The 20,294-nt window shown below is 50.2% G+C and overlaps 1 protein-coding gene across 1 annotated transcript in view; it reads left to right on the forward strand.

The window, feature by feature from the left end:
• The window catches only part of LOC118375392 (serine/arginine repetitive matrix protein 4-like), a 213,198-nt gene that overhangs the window by 155,259 nt on the left and 37,645 nt on the right, over positions 1-20,294 (forward strand). Inside the window, exon 6 of the mRNA XM_052479231.1 lies at positions 4,918-5,004. Within this exon, the coding sequence (XP_052335191.1) occupies positions 4,918-5,004 (87 nt within the window). The remainder of the gene's footprint in view (positions 1-4,917; positions 5,005-20,294) is intronic.

Raw genomic sequence — 20,294 nt, forward strand, 5'->3', positions numbered from 1 at the left:
CGCTTGAAATGAGAACATTTGTGATAGGCCTACTTTTATTTATGATTACGCTGCATATTTATTTTACCTCATGTTTAATGTGTCTGCAATGAAAATGTGCAATAAATATTGTTGAAATGTAGTACTTTGTTTATTAGCTACGTATACATATACAAGAACTACATATGCCCCCAAATCATAGTGCACGTTAGACATTTTAATGGTTTGAATTTTTGGAAGGAGAAAATGTTAGTCACTGGATAGTGCAGCCCTGCTTGAGAGAGTCTTTCTTTAGATCAATCACGTTTATTTATAAAGCTCTTTTTACATCAGCCGATGTCACAAAGTGCTATACAGAAACACAGCCTAAAACCCCAAACAGCAAGCAATGCAGGTGTAGAAGCACAGTGGCTAGGAAAAACCTAGAAAGGCCAGAACCTAGGAAGAAACCTAGAGGAACCAGGCTCTGAGGGGTGGCCAGTCCTCTTCTGGTTGTGCAGGGTGGAGATTATAACAGAACATGGCCAAGATGTCCAAACGTTCATAGATGACCAGCAAGGTCAAATAATAATCGGTGGTTGTAGAGGGTGCAACAGATCAGCACCTCAGGAGTAAATGTCAGTTGGCTTTTCATAGCCGATCATTCAGAGTTAGAGACAGCAGGTGCGGTAGAGAGAGAGTGAAAAACAGCAGGACTAGGACAAGGTAGCACACCCGGTGAACAGGTCAGGGTTCCACAGCCGCAGGCAGAACAGTTGAAACTGGAGCAGCAGCATGACCAGGTGGGTAGTCCTGAGGCGTGGTCTCAGGGCTCAGGTCCTCCGAGAGAAGAGAGAGAGGGAGAGAGAGAGATAAATAGAGAGAGAGAATGAGAGGGAGCTTACTTAGATTCACACAGGACACCGGATGAGACATGAGAAATACTCCAGATATAACAGACTAATCCTAGCCCCCGACACATAAACTATTGCAGCATAAATACTGAAGGCTGAGACAGGAGGGGTTGGGGGGGACAGCGATCCCGTCCATTCCCCCAGACAGGGCCAAACAGGGCAGGATATAACCCCACCCACTTTGCCAAGGCACAGCCCCAAAACAACTAGAGGGATATCTTCAACCACCAACCTACTACCCTGAGACAAGGCTGAGTATAGCCCAAGAAGATCTCCCCTACGGCACCTACCCGGACAGGAAGATCACGTCAGTGACTCAACCCACTCAAGTGACGCACCCCTCCTAGGGACGGCATGGAAGAGCACCAGTAAGCCAGTGACTCAGCCCCTGTAATAGGGTTAGAGGCAGAGAATCCCAGTGGAAAGAGGGGAACCGGCCAGGCAGAGACAGCAAGGGCGGTTTGTAGCTCCAGTGTCTTTCCGTTTACCTTCACACCCCTGGGCCAGACTACACTCAATCATAGGACCATCTGAAGAGATGAGTCTTCAATAAAGACTTAAAGGTCGAGACTGAGTCTGCGTCTCTCACATGGATCGGCAGACCATTCCATTTTGAATGGAGCTCGATAATCAAATCAAATCAAATCACGTTTTATTTGTCACATACACATGGTTAGCAGTTGTTAATACGAGTGTAGCGAAATGCTTGTACTTCTAGTTCCGACCATGCAGTAATAACGGGCAATCTAACCTAACAATTTCACAACAACTACCTGTAAAGGAATGAATAAGAATATGTACATAAAACAATATATGGCTAGAGATTTGAGTCAGTATGTTGGCAGCAGCCTCTCTGTGTTAGTGATGGCTGTTTAACTGATGGCCTTGAGATAGAAGCGGTTTTTCAGTCTCTCGGTTGCAGCCTTGATGCACCTGTACTGACCTCGCCTTCTGGATGATTGCGGGGTGAACAGGCAGTGGCTCGGGTGGTTGTTGTCCTTCATGATCTTTTTGGTCTTCCTGTGACATCGGGAGGTGTAGGTGTCCTGGAGAGCAGGTAGTTTGCCCCCGGTGATGCATTGTGCAGACCTCACTACCCCCTGGAAAGCCTTACGGTTGTGGGTGGAGCAGTTGCCATACCAGGCAGCCTGACAGGATGCTCTCGATTGTGCATCTGTAAAGGTTTGTGAGTGTTTTTGGTGACAAGCCAAATTTCTTCATCCTCCTGAGGTTGAAGAGGCGCTGGTGCGTGATGTGTATGTCGAGGAACTTAAAACGTTCCTCCTTCTCCACTACTGTCCCGTCGATGTGGATAGGGGAGTGCTCCCTCTGCTGTTTCCTGAAGTCCACGATCATCTCCTTTGTTGTGTTGACGTTGAGTGTGAGGTTATTTTCCTGACACCACACTCCGAGGTCCCTCACCTCCTCCCTGTAGGCCGTCTCGTCGTTGTTGGTAATCAGCCTACCACTGTAGCGTCGTCTGCAGGAGAGGCCTTGACAGGAAGCCAGTGTAGAGAGGCTAGCACTGGACTAATATGATAAATTCTTTGGTTCTAGTCAAGATTCTACCAGCCGTGTTAAGCACGAACTGAAGTTTATTTAGTGTTTTACTCGGGTAGCCGGAATGTAGAGCATTGCAGTAGTCTAATCTAGAAGTGACAAAGGCATGGATAGATTTTTCAGCATAATTTTTGGAAAGAAAGTTTCCGATTTTTTGCAATGTTATGAAGATGGAAAAAAGCTGTGCTTAAAATATCCTTAATATGTTCGTCAAAAGAGAGATCAGGGTCCAGAGTAACGATCCATGACGAGATCGGGGTCCAGAGTAACGATCCATGATGAGATCGGGGTCCAGAGTAACGATCCATGACGAGATCAGGGTCCAGAGTAACGATCCACGACGAGATCGGGGTCCAGAGTAACGATCCATGACGAGATCGGGGTCCAGAGTAAGATCCATGACGAGATCGGGGTCCAGAGTAACGATCCATGACGAGATCAGGGTCCAGAGTAAGATCCATGACGAGATCGGGGTCCAGAGTAACGATCCATGACGAGATCAGGGTCCAGAGTAACGATCCATGATGAGATCAGGGTCCAGAGTAACGATCCATGACGAGATCGGGGTCCAGAGTAACGATCCATGATGAGATCGGGGTCCAGAGTAACGATCCATGACGAGATCAGGGTCCAGAGTAACGATCCACGACGAGATCGGGGTCCAGAGTAACGATCCATGACAAGATCAGGGTCCAGAGTAACGATCAGAGTAACGATCCATGACGAGATCAGTCCAGTAACGATCCATGATGAGATCAGGGTCAGAACGATAAGATCCATGACGATCGGGGTCCAGATGGCGATCCGGGGATCAGGGTCCAACGATCCATGACAAGATCAGGGTCCAGAGTAAGATCCATGACGAGATCGGGTCCAGAGATCCGCGACGAATCAGGGATCCATGACGAGATCAGGGTCCAGAGTAACGATCCATGATGAGATCAGGGTCAGAGTAACGATCCATGACGAGATCGGGTCCAGAGTAACGATCCATGACGGCGATCCAGGGTCAGGGAGTAGCGATCCATGATGGGTCCAGAGAGATCAGGGTCCGACGATCCATGATGAGATCAGGGTCCAGAGTAACGATCCATGATGAGATCAGGGTCCAGAGTAACGATCCATGACGAGATCAGGGTCCAGGTAACGTCCATGATGAGATCAGGGTCCAGAGTAACGATCCATGACGAGATCGGGGTCCAGAGTAACGATCCATGACGAGATCGGGGTCCAGAGTAACGATCCATGACGAGATCAGGGTCCAGAGTAACGATCCATGACGAGATCAGGGTCCAGAGTAACGATCCATGATGAGATCAGGGTCCAGAGTAACGATCCATGACGAGATCAGGGTCCAGAGTAACGATCCATGATGAGATCAGGGTCCAGAGTAATGATCCATGACGAGATCAGGGTCCAGAATAACGATCCATGATGAGATCAGGGTCCAGAGTAACGATCCATGATGAGAAGCAACCAGTGTGGACAACTACTCTGCTTTTGTGTTCTGAAAGCACCATGAAATCACCCACTCCGATAGAGAAAAAAACCATTGAAAGCGAGAATTACAATGAAAGAGAAAAAGGGACCAAAAGAGAATAAGAGAATCCAAGTTCACACTGTGAATAAACAATGTTTCCAATTATTCTGTAGTGAGCAGCGCATTGTTGTTGAACATAGTGTGACTGCTACAGAATGTCAGACAGAATGTCAGACAGAATGTCAGACTGTTCTCCTTTGCTTTCTTCTCCTCTCCTCTCCTCTGCTCTCTTCTCCTCTCCTCTCCTCTCTTCTCCTCTCCTCTCCTCTCCTCTGCTCTCTTCTCCTCTCCTCTCCTCTCTTCTCCTCTCCTCTCCTCTGCTCTCTTCTCCTCTCCTCTCCTCTCTTCTCCTCTCCTCTCCTCTGCTCTCTTCTCCTCTCCTCTGCTCTCTTCTCCTCTCCTCTGCTCTCTACTCCTCACATCTGCTCTCTTCTCTTCTCCTCCTGGTCTCTTCTCTTCTCCTCTTCTCTCTTCTCTCTCCTCTCCTCTCCTCTCCTCTCCTCTTCTCCTTCTCTTCTCCTTTCATCCTTTCTTCTCCTCCTCTCTTCTCTTCTCTTCTCTCATCTTCTCTTCTCTTCTCTTCTCTTCTCTTCTCTTCTCTCTCATCTCCTCCTCTCTTCTCTTCTCCTCTCCTTTCCTCCTCTCTTCTCTCCTCCTCTCTTCTCATCTCTTCTCCTCTGCTCTGCTCTCCTCTCCTCCTCTCCTCCCTTTTCTCTTCTCCTCCTTTCTCTTTTCTTTTTCTGTCATTGTTTTTTCCATTACTATGTCTTATTTTTATAAAAATATATATTGATTTTATTTGGTGGCAGTTATCAGGAAAGTAGCATATACAGGTATAAGGGTAAGCAAGTCCAATATCCATCACAGCAACATCTGGCTATTTCTTCCCCACTAATAAGATCCTCGTCCCCTGTTCTTTCTCTCTCCTCTCATTTGCTCTTCCAGTTCACGGAGGCACATGCACCGGAGACGACGCTACCGGAGGTCGGAGTCTGAGAGTTCCACCTGGCGCTCCTCCAGCACCGAGAGCAGGTAAGTCTTAGCCACTGAGACGTGCGCACACACACACACACACACACACACACACACGCACACACACACACACACACACACACACACACACACACACACACACACACACACACACACACACACACACACACACACACACACACACACACACACACACACACACACACACACACACACACACACACACACACACACACAAACAGACAGAACCCCGTTTTTCTTTTCAGCCCCGGACATTCGGCCCAATCTGGTCTGGACTAGTCTGGTCTGGTCACGACAAAGTGGTGACTGATGGGCCAGAGGTGACTGATAGGCCAGAGGTGACTGATAGGCCAGAGGTGACTGATAGGCCAGAGGTGACTGATAGACCAGAGGTGACTGATAGGCCAGAGGTGACTGATAGGCAAGAGGTGAATGATAGGCCAGAGGTGAATGATAGGCCCGAGATGACTGATAGGCCAGAGGTGACTGATAGGCCAGAGGTGAATGATAGGCCAGAGGTGACAGAGGTGTGCACCAGAGGTGACTGATAGACCAGAGGTGACTGATAGGCCAGAGGTGACTGATAGGCCAGAGGTGACTGATAGGCCAGAAAGATGAATGATAGACCAGAGATGACTGATAGGCCAGAGGTGACTGATAGGCCAGAGGTGACTGATAGGCCAGAGGTGACTGATAGGCCAGAGGTGACTGAAAGGCCAGAGGTGAATGATAGGCCAGAGGTGACTGATAGGCCAGAGGTGACTATGCACCAGAGGTGACTGATAGACCAGAGGTGACTGATAGGCCAGAGGTGAATGATAAACCAGAGATACCTGATAGGCCAGAGGTGACTGATAGGCCAGAGGTGAATGATAGGCCAGAGTGACTGATAGGCCAGAGGTGACTGATGGACCAGAGGTGACTGCTGGGACCAGAGGTGACTGATGGGCCAGAGGTGACTGTGACCTGAATGATAGGCCAGAGGTGAGTGATAGGCCAGAGGTGAGTGATAGGCAAGTGGTGAGTGATAGGCCAGAGGTGACTGATGGGCCAGAGGTGACTGATAGGCCAGAGGTGAGTGATGGACCAGAGGTGACTGATAGACCAGAGGTGACTAATAGGCCAGAGGTGAATGATAGGCCCAAAGGTGTGAGGTGAACTGCCAATAAACCAAAGTGAATGATAAACCAGAGGTGAATGATAGGACCAGAGGTGTGATAAACCAGAGGTGAATGATAAACCAGAGTGACTGAATGATAGACCAGAGGTGACTGATAGACCAGAGGTGAATGATAGGCCAGAGGTGAATGATGACTGATAGGCCAGAGGTGAATGATAGACCAGAGGTGAATGATAGACCAGAGGTGACTGATAGACCAGAGGTGACTGATAGGACCAGAGGTGACTGATAGACCAGAGGTGAATGATAGCCAGAGGTGAATGATAGGCCAGAGATGACTGATAGACCAGAGGTGAATGATAGACCAGAGGTGAATGATAGACCAGAGGTGACTGATAGACCAGAGGTGAGTGATAGACCAGAGGTGAATGATAGACCAGTGGTGAATGATAGGCCAGAGGTGAATGATAGGCCAGAGATGACTGATAGACCAGAGGTGAATGATAGACCAGAGGTGACTGATAGGTGAATGATAGGCCAGAGGTGAATGATAGGCCAGAGGTGACTGATAGGCCAGAGGTGACTGATAGACCAGAGGTGACTGATAGGCCAGAGGTGACTGATAGGCCAGAGGTGACTGATAGGCCAGAGGTGACTGATAAGGCCAGAGGTGAGAGGTGACTGATAGGCCAGAGGTGACTGATAGGCCAGAGGTGACTGATAGGCCAGAGGTGACTGATAGGCCAGAGGTGACTGATAGGCCAGAGGTGAATGATAGACCAGAGGTGACTGATAGGCCAGAGGTGACTGATAGGCCAGAGGTGACTGATAGGCCAGAGGTGACTGATAGGCCAGAGGTGACTGATAGGCCAGAGGTGACTGATAGGCCAGAGGTGAGTGATAGGCAAGTGGTGAGTGATAGGCCAGAGATGACTGATAGGCCAGAGGTGACTGATGGACCAGAGGTGACTGACTGGACCAGAGGTGACTGATGGATCAGAGGTGACTGATGGACCAGAGGTTGACTGATAGGCCAGAGGTGACTGATAGGCCAGAGGTGACTGATAGGCCAGAGGTGGCTGATAGACCAGAGGTGACTGATGGACCAGAGGTGAATGATAGACCAGAGGTGACTGATAGGCCAGAGGTGACTGATAGGCCAGAGGTGACTGATAGGCCAGAGGTGACTGATAGGCCAGAGGTGAACCAGAGGTGACTGATAGACCAGAGGTGAATGATAGGCCAGAGACTGATAGGCCAGTGAATGATAGGCCAGAGATGACTGATAGACCAGAGGTGAATGATAGACCAGAGGTGACTGATAGACCAGAGGTGACTGATAGGCCAGAGGTGAATGATAGGCCAGAGGTGACTGATAGACCAGAGGTGAATGATAGACCAGAGGTGAATGATAGACCAGAGATGACTGATAGACCAGAGGTGAATGATAGACCAGAGGTGACTGATAGGCCAGAGGTGACTGATAGGCCAGAGGTGACTTATAGGCCAGAGGTGACTGATAGGCTAGAGGTGACTGGTAGGCCAGAGGTGACTGATAGACCAGAGATGACTGATAGGCCAGAGGTGAATGATAGGCCAGAGGTGACTGATAGGCCAGAGGTGACTGATAGGCCAGAGGTGAATGATAGGCCAGAGGTGAATGATAGGCAAGTGGTGACTGATAGGCCAGAGGTGAATGATAGGCCAGAGGTGAATGATAGGCCAGAGGTGAATGATAGGCCAGAGGTGACTGATAGGCCAGAGGTGACTGATAGGCCAGAGGTGACTGATAGGCCAGAGGTGACTGATAGGCCAGAGGTGAATGATAGGCCAGAGGTGAGTGATAGGCCAGAGGTGACTGATAGGCCAGAGGTGACTGATAGGCCAGAGGTGACTGATGGACCAGAGGTGACTGCTGGGACAGAGGTGACTGATGGACCAGAGGTGACTGATGGGCCAGAGTTGACTGATAGGCCAGAGGTGACTGATGGGCCAGAGGTGACTGATGGGCCAGAGGTGACTGATAGGCCAGAGATGGCTGATAGGCCAGAGGTGACTGATGGACCAGAGGTGAATGATAGACCAATGTGACTGATGGGCCAGAGGTGACTGATGGACCAGAGGTGACTGATAGGCCAGAGGTGATTGATAGGCCAGAGGTGACTGATGGGCCAGAGGTGACTGATGGGCCAGAGGTGTCTGATAGGCCAGAGGTGACTGATAGGCCAGAGGTGAATGATAGACCAGAGGTGAATGATAGGCCAGAGGTGACTGAGGTGATAGGCCAGAGGTGAATGATAGACCAGAGGTGACTGATAGACCAGAGGTGACTGATAGACCAGAGGTGAATGATAGACCAGAGGTGACTGATAGACCAGAGGTGACTGATAGGCCAGAGGTGACTGATAGGCCAGAGGTGAATGATAGGCCAGAGGTGTGACTGACTGATAGGCCAGAGGTGAATGATAGACCAGAGGTGACTGATAGACCAGAGGTGAATGATAGACCAGAGATGACTGATAGGCCAGAGGTGACTGATGGACCAGAGGTGACTGCTGGGACTGAGGTGACTGATGGACCAGAGGTGACTGATGGGCCAGAGGTGACTGATAGGCCAGAGGTGACTGATGGGCCAGAGGTGACTGATAGGCCAGAGGTGACTGATGGGCCAGAGGTGAATGATAGACCAGAGATGAATGATAGGCCAGAGGTGAGGTGATAGGCCAGAGGTGACTGATAGACCAGAGGTGACTGATAGGCCAGAGTGGCTGATGGCCAGAGGTGACTGATGGACCAGAGGTGACTGATAGACCAGAGGTGACTGATGGGACCAGAGGTGACTGATGGGCCAGAGGTGACTGATAGGCCAGAGGTGACTGATAGACCAGAGGTGACTGATAGGCCAGAGGTGAATGATAGGCCAGAGGTGAATGATAGGCCAGAGATGACTGATAGGCCAGAGGTGACTGATAGGCCAGAGGTGACTGATAGGCCAGAGGTGAATGATAGGCCAGAGGTGAATGATAGGCCAGAGGTGACTGATAGGCCAGAGGTGAATGATAGACCAGAGGTGACTGATAGACCAGAGGTGACTGATAGGCCAGAGGTGACTGATAGGCCAGAGGTGACTGATAGGCCAGAGGTGAATGATAGGCCAGAGATGACTGATAGGCCAGAGGTGACTGATAGGCCAGAGGTGAATGATAGGCCAGAGATGACTGATAGGCCAGAGGTGACTGATGGACCAGAGGTGACTGCTGGGACTGAGGTGACTGATGGGACCAGAGGTGACTGATAGGCCAGAGGTGACTGATAGGCCAGAGGTGAATGATAGGCCAGAGGTGAATGATAGGACCAGTGGTGACTGATAGACCAGAGGTGACTGATAGGCCAGAGATGAATGATAGGCCAGAGGTGAATGATGGACCAGAGGTGACTGATAGGCCAGAGGTGAATGATAGACCAGAGATGACTGATAGGCCAGAGGTGACTGATAGGCCAGAGGTGACTGATAGGCCAGAGGTGAATGATAGGCCAGAGGTGAATGATAGGTGAATGATAGGCAAGAGGTGACTGATAGGCCAGAGATGAATGATAGACCAGAGGTGACTGATAGGCCAGAGGTGACTGATAGGCCAGAGGTGAATGATAGGCCAGAGATGACTGATAGGCCAGAGGTGAATGATAGGCCAGAGGTGAATGATAGGCCAGAGGTGAATGATAGGCCAGAGGTGACTGATAGGCCAGAGGTGACTGATAGGCCAGAGATGACTGATAGACCAGAGGTGAATGATAGGCCAGAGGTGAATGATAGACCAGAGGTGAATGATAGGCCAGAGGTGACTGATAGGCCAGAGGTGACTGATAGACCAGAGGTGAATGATAGGCCAGAGGTGACTGATAGGCCAGAGGTGACTGATAGGCCAGAGGTGACTGATAGGCCAGAGGTGAATGATAGGCCAGAGGTGACTGATAGGCCAGAGGTGAATGATAGGCCAGAGGTGAATGATAGGCCAGAGGTGAATGATAGGTAAGTGGTGACTGATAGGCCAGAGGTGACTGATAGGCCAGAGGTGACTGATAGGCCAGAGGTGACTGATAGGCCAGAGGTGACTGATAGGCCAGAGGTGAGTGATAGGCCAGAGGTGAGTGATAGGCCAGAGATGACTGATAGGCCAGAGGTGACTGATGGACCAGAGGTGACTGCTGGGACTGAGGTGACTGATGGACCAGAGGTGACTGATGGGCCAGAGGTGACTGATAGGCCAGAGGTGACTGATGGGCCAGAGGTGACTGATAGGCCAGAGGTGGCTGATAGGCCAGAGGTGACTGATGGACCAGAGGTGAATGATAGACCAGAGGTGACTGATGGGCCAGAGGTGACTGATGGGCCAGAGGTGACTGATGGACCAGAGGTGACTGATGGACCAGAGGTGACTGATGGACCAGAGGTGACTGATGGACCAGAGGTGACTGATAGGCCAGAGGTGACTGATAGGCCAGAGGTGACTGATGGACCAGAGGTGACTGATAGGCCAGAGGTGACTGATAGGCCAGAGGTGACTGATAGGCCAGAGGTGACTGATGGGCCAGAGGTGACTGATGGGCCAGAGGTGTCTGATAGGCCAGAGGTGAGTGATAGGCCAGAGGTGAATGATAGGCCAGAGGTGTGACTGACTGATAGGCCAGAGGTGAATGATAGACCAGAGGTGACTGATAGACCAGAGGTGAATGATAGACCAGAGGTGACTGATAGACCAGAGGTGACTGATAGACCAGAGGTGACTGATAGGCCAGAGGTGACTGATAGGCCAGAGGTGAATGATAGGCCAGAGGTGTGACTGACTGATAGGCCAGAGGTGAATGATAGACCAGAGGTGACTGATAGACCAGAGGTGAATGATAGACCAGAGATGACTGATAGGCCAGAGGTGACTGATGGACCAGAGGTGACTGCTGGGACCAGAGATGTGACTGATGGACCAGAGGTGACTGATGGACCAGAGTGACTGATAGGCCAGAGGTGGCTGATGGACCAGAGGTGACTGATGGACCAGAGGTGACTGATGGGCCAGAGGTGACTGATAGGCCAGAGGTGACTGATGGGCCAGAGGTGACTGATAGGCCAGAGGTGACTGATAGACCAGAGGTGACTGATAGGCCAGAGGTGACTGATAGGCCAGAGGTGACTGGACCAGATGAATGATAGACCAGAGGTGACTGATGGGCCAGAGGTGACTGATGATATGGACCAGGTGACTGATGGACCAGAGGTGAATGATAGGCCAGAGGTGAATGATAGGCCAGAGGTGATGATAGGCCAGAGGTGACTGATAGACCAGAGGTGACTGATAGACCAGAGGTGACTGATAGGCCAGAGGTGAATGATAGACCAGAGTGAATGATAGGCCAGAGGTGAATGATAGGCCAGAGGTGACTGATAGACCAGAGGTGACTGATAGACCAGAGGTGAATGATAGACCAGAGGTGACTGATAGGCCAGAGATGACTGATAGGACCAGAGGTGACTGATAGACCAGAGGTGACTGATGGCCAGAGGTGATGGGCCAGAGGTGACTGATAGGCCAGAGGTGAGATAGGCCAGAGGTGAATGATAGGCCAGAGGTGACTGATAGACCAGAGGTGACTGATAGACCAGAGGTGACTGATAGGCCAGAGTGAATGATGACTGATAGACCAGAGGTGACTGATAGACCAGAGGTGACTGATAGACCAGAGATGACTGATGACCAGAGGTGATGAGACCAGAGGTGAATGATAGACCAGAGTGTGACTGATAGGCCAGAGGTGAATGATAGACCAGAGGTGAATGATAGGCCAGAGGTGAATGATAGACCAGAGGTGACTGATAGGCCAGAGGTGAATGATAGACCAGAGGTGACTGATAGGCCAGAGGTGAATGATAGACCAGAGGTGAATGATAGACCAGAGGTGAATGATAGGCCAGAGGTGAATGATAGGCCAGAGGTGAATGATAGGCCAGAGGTGAATGATAGACCAGAGGTGAATGATAGACCAGAGGTGAATGATAGACCAGAGGTGAATGATAGACCAGAGGTGAATGATAGGCCAGAGGTGAATGATAGGCCAGAGGTGAATGATAGACCAGAGGTGAATGATAGACCAGAGGTGAATGATAGGCCAGAGGTGAATGATAGACCAGAGGTGAATGATAGACCAGAGGTGAATGATAGACCAGAGGTGAATGATAGACCAGAGGTGACTGATAGACCAGAGGTGACTGATAGACCAGAGGTGACTGATAGACCAGAGGTGACTGATAGACCAGAGGTGACTGATAGGCCAGAGGTGAATGATAGACCAGAGGTGACTGATAGACCAGAGGTGAATGATAGACCAGAGATGACTGATAGACCAGAGGTGAATGATAGGCCAGAGGTGAATGATAGGAGATGACTGATAGACCAGAGGTGAATGATAGGACCAGAGGTGAATGATAGACCAGAGATGACTGATAGGCCAGAGGTGAATGATAGACCAGAGGTGAATGATAGCCAGAGGTGACTGATAGACCAGAGATGACTGATGACCTGATAGACCAGAGGTGAATGATAGACCAGAGGTGAATGATAGACCAGAGGTGAATGATAGACCAGAGGTGACTGATAGACCAGAGGTGAATGATAGACCAGAGGTGAATGATAGACCAGAGGTGAATGATAGGCCAGAGGTGAATGATAGGCCAGAGGTGACTGATAGACCAGAGGTGAATGATAGACCAGAGGTGACTGATAGACCAGAGGTGAATGATAGACCAGAGGTGAATGATAGGCCAGAGGTGAATGATAGACCAGAGGTGAATGATAGACCAGAGGTGAATGATAGGCCAGAGGTGAATGATAGGCCAGAGGTGACTGATAGACCAGAGATGATAGGCCAGAGGTGAATGATAGACCAGAGATGACTGATAGACCAGAGGTGAATGATAGACCAGAGGTGACTGATAGACCAGAGGTGAATGACCAGAGGTGAATGATAGGCCAGAGATGACTGATAGGCCAGAGGTGAATGATAGACCAGAGATGACTGATAGGCCAGAGGTGATGATAGACCAGAGGTGACTGATAGGCCAGAGGTGAATGATAGGCAGAGGTGAATGATAGGCCAGAGGTGACTGATAGACCAGAGGTGACTGATAGGACCAGAGGTGAATGATAGACCAGAGGTGAATGATAGGCCAGAGGTGAATGATAGGCCAGAGGTGATGATAGGCCAGAGGTGACTGATGGGCCAGAGGTGACTGATGGGCCAGAGGTGACTGATAGGCCAGAGGTGACTGATAGACCAGAGGTGAATGATAGACCAGAGGTGACTGATAGACCAGAGATGACTGATAGACCAGAGGTGACTGATGGACCAGAGGTGACTGATGGGCCAGAGGTGACTGATGGACCAGAGGTGACTGATGGGCCAGAGTGACTGATAGGCCAGAGGTGACTGATGGGCCAGAGGTGACTGATAGACCAGAGGTGAATGATAGGCCAGAGGTGACTGATGGACCAGAGGTGAATGATGGACCAGAGGTGACTGATGGACCAGAGGTGACTGATGGACCAGAGGTGACTGATGGACCAGAGGTGACTGATGGACCAGAGGTGACTGATAGGCCAGAGGTGACTGATAGACCAGAGGTGACTGATGGGCCAGAGGTGACTGATGGGCCAGAGGTGACTGATAGGCCAGAGGTGACTGATAGGCCAGAGTGTGATGATAGGCCATGAGGTGACTGATAGGCCAGAGGTGAATGATAGACCAGAGGTGACTGATAGACCAGAGGTGAATGATAGACCAGAGGTGACTGATAGACCAGAGGTGACTGATAGACCAGAGGTGACTGATAGGCCAGAGGTGACTGATAGGCCAGAGGTGAATGATAGGCCAGAGGTGTGACTGACTGATAGGCCAGAGGTGACTGATAGGCCAGAGGTGACTGATAGACCAGAGGTGAATGATAGACCAGAGATGACTGATAGGCCAGAGGTGACTGATGGACCAGAGGTGACTGCTGGGACTGAGGTGACTGATGGACCAGAGGTGACTGATGGGCCAGAGGTGACTGATGGGCCAGAGGTGACTGATGGACCAGAGGTGACTGATGGGCCAGAGGTGACTGATAGGCCAGAGGTGACTGATGGGCCAGAGGTGACTGATGGGCCAGAGGTGACTGATAGGCCAGAGGTGACTGATAGGCCAGAGGTGGCTGATAGGCCAGAGGTGACTGATGGACCAGAGGTGAATGATAGACCAGAGGTGACTGATGGGCCAGAGGTGACTGATGGGACCAGAGGTGACTGATGGGCCAGAGGTGACTGATGGGCCAGAGGTGACTGATGAGGTGATGGAGACCAGAGGTGACTGATGGACCAGAGGTGACTGATGGACCAGAGGTGACTGATAGACCAGAGGTGATGATAGACCAGAGGTGACTGATAGGCCAGATGTGACTGATAGGCCAGAGGTGACTGATGGACCAGAGGTGACTGATGGGCCAGAGGTGACTGATAGACCAGAGGATGATATGAGGTGAATGATGGGCCAGAGGTGACTGATAGACCAGAGGTGAATGATAGACCAGAGGTGACTGATAGACCAGAGGTGACTGATAGACCAGAGGTGAATGATAGACCAGAGGTGACTGATAGGCCAGAGGTGACTGATAGACCAGAGGTGAATGATAGGCCAGAGGTGACTGATAGGCCAGAGGTGACTGATAGGCCAGAGGTGAATGATAGGCCAGAGGTGAATGATAGGCCAGAGGTGATGATAGGCCAGAGATGACTGATAGGCCAGAGGTGAATGATGGACCAGAGATGTGAGGCCAGAGATGACTGATAGGCCAGAGGTGACTGATGGACCAGAGGTGACTGATGGGACAGAGAGGTGACTGATGATAGACCAGAGGTGACTGATAGGCCAGAGGTGACTGATGGGCCAGAGGTGACTGATGGGCCAGAGGTGACTGATAGGCCAGAGGTGACTGATAGGCCAGAGGTGACTGATGGACCAGAGGTGAATGATAGACCAGAGGTGACTGATGGGCCAGAGGTGACCGATGGGCCAGAGGTGACTGATGGACCAGAGGTGACTGATGGACCACAGGTGACTGATGGACCAGAGGTGACTGATGGACCAGAGGTGACTGATGGACCAGAGGTGACTGATGGACCAGAGGTGACTGATAGGCCAGAGGTGACTGATAGGCCAGAGGTGACTGATGGGCCAGAGGTGACTGATGGGCCAGAGGTGTCTGATAGGCCAGAGGTGACTGATGGGCCAGAGGTGAATGATAGGCCAGAGGTGACTGATAGGCCAGAGGTGACTGATAGGCCAGAGGTGAATGATAGACCAGAGGTGACTGATAGACCAGAGGTGAATGATAGACCAGAGGTGACTGATAGACCAGAGGTGACTGATAGGCCAGAGGTGACTGATAGGCCAGAGGTGAATGATAGGCCAGAGGTGTGACTGACTGATAGGCCAGAGGTGAATGATAGACCAGAGGTGACTGATAGACCAGAGGTGAATGATAGACCAGAGATGACTGATAGGCCAGAGGTGACTGATGGACCAGAGGTGACTGCTGGGACTGAGGTGACTGATGGACCAGAGGTGACTGATGGGCCAGAGGTGACTGATGGGCCAGAGGTGACTGATAGGCCAGAGGTGGACTGATAGGCCAGAGGTGACTGATGGACCAGAGGTGACTGATGGGCCAGAGGTGACTGATGGACCAGAGGTGACTGATGGGCCAGAGGTGACTGATGGGCCAGAGGTGACTGATGGGCCAGAGGTGACTGATAGGCCAGAGGTGACTGATAGGCCAGAGGTGACTGATGGACCAGAGGTGAATGATAGACCAGAGGTGAATGATAGACCAGAGGTGACTGATGGGCCAGAGGTGACTGATGGGCCAGAGGTGACTGATGGACCAGAGGTGACTGATGGACCAGAGGTGACTGATGGACCAGAGGTGACTGATGGACCAGAGGTGACTGATGGGCCAGAGGTGACTGATAGGCCAGAGGTGACTGATAGGCCAGAGGTGACTGATGGACCAGAGGTGACTGATGGGCCAGAGGTGACTGATGGGCCAGAGGTGACTGATAGGCCAGAGGTGAGTGATGGGCCAGAGGTGACTGATAGGCCAGAGGTGACTGATGGGCCAGAGGTGACTGATGGACCAGAGGTGACTGATGGGCCAGAGGTGACTGATGGACCAGAGGTGACTGATAGACCAGAGGTGACTGATAGACCAGAGGTGACTGATAGGCCAGAGGTGAATGATAGGCCAGAGGTGTGACTGACTGATAGGCCAGAGGTGTCTGATAGGCCAGAGGTGACTGATGGACCAGAGGTGAATGATAGGCCAGAGGTGTGACTGACTGATAGGCCAGAGGTGACTGATAGACCAGAGGTGAATGATAGGCCAGAGGTGTGACTGACTGATAGGCCAGAGGTGACTGATGGGCCAGAGGTGTCTGATAGGCAAGTGGTGAGTGATGGGCCAGAGGTGACTGATAGGCCAGAGGTGACTGATGGGCCAGAGGTGACTGATGGACCAGAGGTGACTGATGGGCCAGAGATGACTGATGGACCAGAGGTGACTGATAGACCAGAGGTGACTGATAGGCCAGAGGTGAATGATAGGCCAGAGGTGTGACTGACTGATAGGCCAGAGGTGTCTGATAGGCCAGAGGTGACTGATGGACCAGAGGTGACTGATAGGCCAGAGGTGAATGATAGGCCAGAGGTGTGACTGACTGATAGGCCAGAGGTGACTGATAGACCAGAGGTGAATGATAGGCCAGAGGTGTGACTGACTGATAGGCCAGAGGTGAATGATAGACCAGAGGTGAATGATAGACCAGAGATGACTGATAGACCAGAGGTGACTGATAGACCAGAGGTGAATGATAGGCCAGAGGTGAATGATAGACCAGAGGTGAATGATAGGCCAGAGGTGAATGATAGACCAGAGGTGACTGATAGACCAGAGGTGAATGATAGACCAGAGGTGAATGATAGACCAGAGGTGAATGATAGACCAGAGGTGAATGATAGGCCAGAGGTGAATGATAGACCAGAGGTGAATGATAGACCAGAGGTGAATGATAGACCAGAGGTGAATGATAGACCAGAGGTGAATGATAGACCAGAGATGAATGATAGACCAGAGGTGACTGATAGACCAGAGATGACTGATAGGCCAGAGATGAATGATAGACCAGAGGTGACTGATAGGCCAGAGATGAATGATAGACCAGAGATGAATGATAGACCAGAGGTGAATGATAGACCAGAGATGAATGATAGGCCAGAGGTGAATGATAGACCAGAGATGACTGATAGACCAGAGGTGAATGATAGACCAGAGGTGAATGATAGGCCAGAGATTAATGATAGACCAGAGGTGAATGATAGACCAGAGATGACTGATAGACCAGAGGTGACTGATAGACCAGAGGTGAATGATAGGCCAGAGATGAATGATAGGCCAGAGGTGAATGATAGACCAGAGGTGAATGATAGACCAGAGGTGAATGATAGACCAGAGGTGACTGATAGACCAGAGATGACTGATAGGCCAGAGGTGAATGATAGACCAGAGGTGAATGATAGACCAGAGGTGAATGATAGGCCAGAGGTGAATGATAGACCAGAGGTGAATGATAGACCAGAGGTGAATGATAGGCCAGAGGTGAATGATAGGCCAGAGGTGAATGATAGACCAGAGATGACTGATAGACCAGAGGTGAATGATAGACCAGAGGTGAATGATAGACCAGAGGTGAATGATAGACCAGAGGTGAATGATAGACCAGAGGTGAATGATAGACCAGAGGTGAATGATAGACCAGAGGTGACTGATAGACCAGAGATGACTGATAGACCAGAGGTGAATGATAGACCAGAGGTGACTGATAGACCAGAGGTGAATGATAGACCAGAAATGAATGATAGACCAGAGATGACTGATAGACCAGAGGTGAATGATAGGCCAGAGGTGATGGGCCAGAGGTGACTGATGGGCCAGAGGTGAATGATAGGCCAGAGGTGACTGATAGGCCAGAGGTGACTGATAGACCAGAGGTGAATGATAGACCAGAGGTGAATGTAGACCAGAGGTGAATGATAGACCAGAGGTGACTGATGGGCCAGAGGTGACTGATGGGCCAGAGGTGACTGATAGACCAGAGGTGACTGATAGACCAGAGGTGACTGATAGACCAGAGGTGACTGATGGACCAGAGGTGAATGATAGGCCAGAGGTGAATGATAGACCAGATGTGACTGATAGACCAGAGGTGACTGATGGACCAGAGGTGACTGATGGGCCAGAGGTGACTGATGGGCCAGAGGTGTCTGATAGACCAGAGGTGAATGATGGGCCAGAGGTGAATGATAGACCAGAGGTGAATGATAGACCAGAGGTGAATGATAGACCAGAGGTGAATGATAGGCCAGAGGTGAATGATAGACCAGAGGTGACTGATAGACCAGAGGTGAATGATAGACCAGAGGTGAATGATAGACCAGAGATGACTGATAGACCAGAGGTGACTGATAGACCAGAGATGACTGATAGACCAGAGGTGAATGATAGACCAGAGATGACTGATAGACCAGAGGTGAATGATAGACCAGAGATGAATGATAGACCAGAGATGACTGATAGGCCAGAGGTGAATGATAGACCAGAGGTGAATGATAGACCAGAGGTGACTGATAGGCCAGAGGTGACTGATAGACCAGAGGTGAATGATAGGCCAGAGATGACTGATAGACCAGAGATGAATGATAGGCCAGAGGTGAATGATAGACCAGAGGTGAATGATAGACCAGAGATGACTGATAGGCCAGAGATGAATGATAGGCCAGAGATGACTGATAGACCAGAGGTGAATGATAGACCAGAGATGAATGATAGCCAGAGGTGAATGATAGACCAGAGGTGAATGATAGACCAGAGGTGAATGATAGACCAGAGGTGAATGATAGACCAGAGATGAATGATAGACCAGAGATGAATGATAGACCAGAGATGAATGATAGACCAGAGGTGAATGATAGACCAGAGATGAATGATAGGCCAGAGGTGAATGATAGACCAGAGATGACTGATAGACCAGAGATGAATGATAGACCAGAGATGACTGATAGACCAGAGGTGAATGATAGACCAGAGATGAATGATAGACCAGAGATGACTGATAGACCAGAGGTGAATGATAGACCAGAGGTGAATGATAGACCAGAGATGACTGATAGACCAGAGATGAATGATAGACCAGAGATGAATGATAGACCAGAGGTGAATGATAGACCAGAGGTGAATGATAGACCAGAGGTGAATGATAGACCAGAGATGAATGATAGACCAGAGATGAATGATAGACCAGAGATGAATGATAGACCAGAGATGAATGATAGGCCAGAGATGATGATAGACCAGAGATGAATGATAGACCAGAGATGAATGATGATGATAGACCAGAGATGAATGATAGACCAGAGATGAATGATAGACCAGAGATGAATGATAGACCAGAGATGAATGATAGACCAGAGATGACTGATAGACCAGAGATGAATGATAGACCAGAGATGAATGATAGACCAGAGGTGAATGATAGGCCAGAGGTGAATGATAGACCAGAGATGAATGATAGACCAGAGGTGAATGATAGACCAGAGATGATGATAGACCAGAGATGAATGATAGACCAGAGGTGAATGATAGGCCAGAGATGAATGATAGACCAGAGATGAATGATAGACCAGAGATGACTGATAGACCAGAGATGAATGATAGACCAGAGATGACTGATAGGCCAGAGATGACTGATAGACCAGAGGTGAATGATAGACCAGAGGTGAATGATAGACCAGAGATGAATGATAGGCCAGAGATGAATGATAGACCAGAGGTGAATGATGGACCAGAGGTGAATGATAGACCAGAGATGAATGATAGACCAGAGGTGAATGATAGGCCAGAGGTGAATGATAGACCAGAGATGAATGATAGACCAGAGGTGAATGATAGACCAGAGATGACTGATAGGCCAGAGATGAATGATAGACCAGAGATGACTGATAGACCAGAGGTGAATGATAGACCAGAGGTGAATGATAGACCAGAGGT

This window comes from Oncorhynchus keta, chromosome 25 (assembly GCF_023373465.1).
Source record: "Oncorhynchus keta strain PuntledgeMale-10-30-2019 chromosome 25, Oket_V2, whole genome shotgun sequence".
Classification (NCBI taxonomy): Eukaryota; Metazoa; Chordata; class Actinopteri; order Salmoniformes; family Salmonidae; genus Oncorhynchus; species Oncorhynchus keta.